The sequence below is a fragment of the Bidens hawaiensis genome, unplaced genomic scaffold (assembly GCF_021521415.1).
Source record: "Bidens hawaiensis isolate Kalapana, Puna unplaced genomic scaffold, B.hawaiensis_p1.1 tig00051476_1, whole genome shotgun sequence".
In the NCBI taxonomy this organism is placed as follows: Eukaryota; Viridiplantae; Streptophyta; class Magnoliopsida; order Asterales; family Asteraceae; genus Bidens; species Bidens hawaiensis.
The window spans coordinates 1-1,041 of NW_027499239.1; the positions used below are offsets into that span (position 1 = coordinate 1).

At 37.4% G+C, this 1,041-nt stretch overlaps 1 protein-coding gene across 1 annotated transcript; it reads left to right on the forward strand.

Annotated features, from left to right (window-relative positions):
• Positions 1-10: 10 nt before the first annotated feature.
• On the forward strand, positions 11-684 carry LOC143599095 (protein SENSITIVE TO PROTON RHIZOTOXICITY 2-like). Its single transcript, XM_077077140.1, has one exon. It carries the CDS (start codon positions 11-13, stop codon positions 584-586), a length of 576 nt encoding a protein of 191 aa, XP_076933255.1. The 3' UTR covers positions 587-684.
• Positions 685-1,041: the final 357 nt, after the last annotated feature.

Consider the following 1,041-nt stretch of genomic DNA (forward strand, 5'->3'; position numbering starts at 1 on the left):
AGATAGACACATGGGAATAGGAATAGAGCCAGAGTCAGGGTCAGGGTCAGGACAAAGATTGTCTCCAAAAAGTTATGACATCATAGAAATGGATGTGGCCGATTTGCTTGCGAAGTACACACACTATTGTCAAGTATGTGGTAAAGGGTTCAAACGAGATGCGAATCTAAGGATGCACATGAGGGCACATGGGGACGAGTACAAGTCCACCGCAGCTCTAGCCAACCCCGTTACATCAAATGGTTCTATGACAACAAAAGTAGCTAAAAAGTACTCTTGCCCACAAGAAGGGTGTAGATGGAATCGTAAGCACGCAAAATTTCAACCGTTGAAGTCCATGATTTGCATGAAGAATCACTACAAAAGAAGTCATTGCCCAAAGATGTACTCGTGCAAAAGGTGTCATCAAAAGCAGTTTTCTGTACTTTCGGATTTACGAACACACGAGAAGCACTGTGGGGATGTAAAATGGCGATGTTCATGTGGCACGACATTTTCAAGGAAAGATAAGCTCATGGGTCATGTTGGCTTGTTCATCGGGCATGCACCGGTTAATGAATCGAGTCCTTTGATTAATAATCACTGAAATTAGGAAGGTGAGTTGGTCTTTTATAGGGTTATTTGATTTTAAATATCTCAATTTTCACCTACTGGCCTGGATTAATCCCAATTTAGGAAATGTTTAAAAAAAATCCCAACTTTGAACGTATTTTCCTCCAACAATCACATACTACCTGAAAAGTAACTCCGTTAGCTTTTTGATGACGTGAAAAATACGTTCAAAGTTATAAAACTTTTCCTAAGTTAGAATAAATCATGACGAATAGGTGAAAATTTGGATTAGTAAAATTCAATTAACTTTTTTTATAACTTTTAATATGGTCAATATGTGTATTTTTGATAGGAAGATGATTTGTATACAACAAAAGTTATTGGACATATATAGACAACCTACGACATGTGCTATATAAGTTTGTTGTATGCCAATCACCTACCTTTGTGATAATGTATGAACAAGTAAGCTCCTTGGTTGTTCTAAAT